Source organism: Gekko japonicus, unplaced genomic scaffold, assembly GCF_001447785.1.
Source record: "Gekko japonicus isolate JY-2015 unplaced genomic scaffold, Gekko_japonicus_V1.1 scaffold1585, whole genome shotgun sequence".
In the NCBI taxonomy this organism is placed as follows: domain Eukaryota; kingdom Metazoa; phylum Chordata; class Lepidosauria; order Squamata; family Gekkonidae; genus Gekko; species Gekko japonicus.
The window spans coordinates 130084-134542 of NW_015172602.1; the positions used below are offsets into that span (position 1 = coordinate 130084).

The window sequence follows — 4459 nt, forward strand, 5'->3', positions numbered from 1 at the left end:
CGGGAATCGACCCACCTCTTTCTTCCATGAAAATAGATTCAGGAACACAACAGCGAAAAGGCATATTTAATCCAGAAATGAAGGACAGAAACGGTTGTTAGCAGAGTATTACAGAGGAAGAGTCAACAGCCAACACGAGTCTCCTCTAACTGAGATCTCTCTCCGACACTCCACCTACTGAATTCAAACTGCCCGCTTAGCCCCACATCACCACTAGGGGATTGTTATGACTAATCTCGTCGCCATTGTGGTGACGTCAGAGCCTGGTTGTACGGCTTTCAAATACAGGGGGCAGTGGTTCTACCCACCGCCGGCCAGTTGGCCCCACCCCCAAGCCCCAACACCCGCAGCCACCCATCTACCTTCTCTATTGAGAGAGAGGAGGGAGAGGAGTGGCCGCAGGCCACGCGCCATGTCTCTGCTGGGAGATCGGGCGGGCAGGAGCTCTCTTTAAGTGCAGGGATCGGGCGTGCGAAAATTTCCAGCTCCCTGCACCTAAAGGAGCCCCTTTAAGTGCAGGGAGCTGGTGTTTCCCCATGCTCCCATGGGGCAGGCGGGGGGAGCGGATGTCCCCAATGTGATATCATCACGTCGGGGATGCCCCACCCCTTCCAGGAACACCCCCCCCAAAGTCCCCCGCTGGAGTCGAAGATGGACTTGGCAACCCTACTCATCGCCCTCCTCTGCACCCTCTTGATTTTGTCCACATCCTTTGTGAAGTGAGACCTCCAGAACTGCACACAATACTCAAGGTGCAGCCTGACCAAGGCAGTATACAGAAGGGCTATGGCCTCCTGCGATTTCGATGCTATGGCCCTTTAATACAACCCAAGACTGAATTTGCCTTTTTTGCCACAGCATCACACTGACTGCTCATATTTAGTTTACAGTCCACTCTTACCCCAAGATCTCTTTCGCGTACACTACTCCCCAGAAACATATCCCCCATCCAGTAATTGTGCTTGACCTTTTTATGACCCAAATGTAATACTGTGCATTTATCTTTGTTGAATTGCATCCTGTTCGCAACTGACCACTTCTCTGGAGTATTCAGGTCTTGTTGAATTTTAACTATCTTCTTGGGTGTTTGCTACTCCTCCCAATTTGGTATCATCAGCGAATTTAATGAGCAGCCCTTCTACCCCTTCATCCAGATCATTGATAAAAATACTGAAAAGTACTGGGCCCAAAACTGAGCCCTGCGGTACCCCACTGGACACCTCCCTCCAATCTGATGAAACGCCATTGACCACCACTCTTTGGGAGCGGTCCTCTAACCAATTTCCTATCCACCTATAGTCCAGCCCAGTCTTCCAGTTTGCCCATCAGAATGTCATGGGGAACCTTATCAAAAGCTTTACTGAAATCTAGGTAAATCACATCAATAGAGTTCCCGCGATCTAGTAAGCTCATCACATGATCAAAGAAGGAAACCAGGTTGGTCTGACAAGATCTGTTGGGGACAACACCATGTTGACTTCCTTGAATCACTAAGTGGTCCTTCAGATGCTTATAGAGCAATCCCTTTAAAATCTGCAAGCTAAATTACTTTACTTAGCAATACTTCCTATTGAGCTCAATGGCATTTGCTATCTAGTACGTTTAGAACGGCCACTAAAATCTACAATCTGACAAAGCATGTAGCTTCATTCATTCATGAGCCCTGAAGGGCTTTACTGCCAACCAACATCTTCTAGTGCTCCCCAGCCCAAGGGATGCCCGTCTTACCTCAACTAGGGCCAAAACCTTTTCAGCCCTGGCCCCTACCTGGTGGAATGAGCTCCCATATGAGATCAGGGCCCTGTGGGACCTTTTACAGTTCCCCAGGGCCTGCAAGATGGAGCTCTTTCACCAGGCTTTGTTAGGGTGGTGGGCCTCCCTCTCAGCAGGTCAGATCTGTATTACCATCTAGGGAGTGGGACCCAAACTCAAAATAGACTGTATCTGTGAGGCTTTGACCAGAATCTGTATCATAGGAATATTGTTGTATTTTATTAAGGTTTTGCTTTTAATTCTTTGTATATTGGTTACTGTATCTAATGGAACCCACTCTGAGCCTGCTATGTAGGGAGGGCAGGATACAAATCCAATAAAATAAATAAAAGCATACAGTAAGGTTTTATTTCCATACAAGTGCAAATAAGATCTGGCTACACGTGCTAACTCTTAGCAAAACTTGAACTCCCCGGTCATCACCTAGGGTTGCCAGCTCTGGATTGGGAAATACCTGGAGATTTGGGTGGCCCTTAGGGAGGGCAGGATTTGGGGAGGGACGTCAGCAGGGTATAATGCCATAGAGTCCACCCTCCAAAGCAGTCATTTTCTCAGGGTGAGCTGCTCTTGATGGTCTGGAAATCAATTATGGTCGCAGGTCTCCAGGTACCACCTGGAGGTTGGCAACCTGGGTTTAGTGGATTCATATTTTTTTTTCTTGATTAGCTAGGAATTTCACACAATTATATTTCATCCCATATTTCCCGCAACTGTAATTTCTCTGCTGTCTGGTTTTCAAACGTCCCATCACTCGTGAGTTTGCTCCAGGAGAATTTACACTGGAATTAAAAAATGCAGTTAGTCTTTAAGGTGCCACCACTAGACTCCAGTTTAATATTTCCCACATTACTAATTTCTCTTTCCTTAACTTGTACCTATATACTAAACAACTTTTTCGACCAGAGTCATATCCTTTTAAAGGCTTCTGAACGCCGCCTGTTTGGTAAAGACGCCGCATAAGGCACTTTCTCTCTTCCTCGTACAAGACCGAGGGGGTTAAGGAAAGCGTGGCTGCGCGCGCACCTCAGAGCATACTCCGGCACGCATGCGTGGAACCGGAGCAGGCCGTTACACACAAGGCTTGAGAAGGAGGGGGGGATGCCTTTTACCTTTCCAACGCCTGCACCGTATAGCTAATAAGCGGTCTTCCCAGAATCGGGCAAAACTGCTTCGGAGTGCCGCCGCCCATACGCTCCCCTGTTCCTCCGGCAGGCAACACCGCTGACACTAATACCGGCAGCCGCTCCTCCGCAGCCTTAGCACTGAAGCGGCCACCGCTAGACTTCTCGAGGCAGCTCTCCGGCTCCATTGTGGCAACCTAAACTACAATTCCCGTCGCGTTGTACCCCTTCCCCTTCGATTCAGTTCAAGCGGAAATGCTTGCTTTCGCGTGCGCCGCCGCCCCGAATATCTAAAGAGCCCCCGACCGCTTCACTTTTGACCCCAAGTACGTCTGTGAACCATTACTCGGGGGGGGGGGGGAGACCTCGCGCGCGTTCTGTCTTCCAATCTCCATTGGTCCATGCCTTTCGTCCCGACCCAATCATGCTTCAGCACAACAAACTGCGATCCTCGCACCTGTTCCCATCCCCGTAGTTTTAAAAAAAGAAGAATCGGCCCTTTAAATAGTCCTGTCGGGGTCTGAAGGGGAAAGGTTCCTGTTGCGCATGTACTTGGTTTTATTGTTGCTGGGCTGATGGAAGGAGCCGTGGCTTTTGGCTAGTCTGAAAAACGTGAGGAGCAGAATTAATAACAAAAGCTGTCAAGCCACACAGAAAGCACATATAACGCTGTCTTGCTACTGACAGGCCATTGTGGCGTTTAGCTGAAGTAGTAGTTCCCCCAGTAAACTCAGTTTTTGTTGTACTTTAAAGACTTAACAAAATTTTATTCCACTTGAATCTTTTATGGACTCCAGAAGAACACTTTTTCAGTAGCAAAGAGTGAATCCTCATTTTACATTCATTTTATTTTGGGACGGGGAGGACCAGCAGAGTTAAGAATGCCACAGCTTGGTTATTATCTGGAGCTAGGCAGAGTGTGTATATTACTCCCATTTTGCAATTGCTTCATTGGCTGCCTCAGTTACCAGGCTCACTTATAATAGCCTTGATCCCACATATATGCAGTACCACCTCTCTCCATGAAGTCTGCTATGATAACTTCACTCATCAGAGCAGAGCCTTCTTGAAGGTACCACCCTACAGGCAAAATCAAGAACTACCTGTATACATACATTTTCTGTTATTGCCCCTACCTTACGGAATGAGCCACTGCAGTGAATGAGCTCCCACTCTCCTGTCTTTCCACAAACTTGGCAAAACTGAATTATTCAGGAGGGCTTTTTTACACAGGTAATAAGGCTGTAGTGCAGTCAGATAGTTCAGGAAGATGCTTTGGTAAAGTGATAGGGACTGTGGACTGTCTGTTGCTGTAAGTATGCTTCTACTGTGTAATTTCTGCATTGTTTAGCATGTAATGTTTAAATGCTTGTGCTTTGTTTCAGCTCTGTTTCAGTCTTCTACAGTCTAAACCATATTGCACTGTTTAATGGATGCCCCATCCTTTTGATTGTATATGACTTGCACTATGTAATGCGCCTTGAGTCTCTGAGAAAAGTGGACTATAAATAACGAGTAAATATAATGCAATTTCTGTAAAATTCAGATCAAAGACAGGGGGTGTT

The 4459-nt window shown here is 47.2% G+C and overlaps 1 protein-coding gene across 1 annotated transcript in view; it reads right to left on the reverse strand.

Moving 5' to 3' along the window:
• Positions 1-3165, reverse strand: part of ISPD (isoprenoid synthase domain containing) — a 103084-nt gene extending 99919 nt beyond the window's left edge. The window contains exon 1 of the mRNA XM_015421586.1: positions 2883-3165. Within this exon, the coding sequence (XP_015277072.1) occupies positions 2883-3082 (200 nt within the window). The 5' untranslated portion in view covers positions 3083-3165. The remainder of the gene's footprint in view (positions 1-2882) is intronic.
• Positions 3166-4459: the final 1294 nt, after the last annotated feature.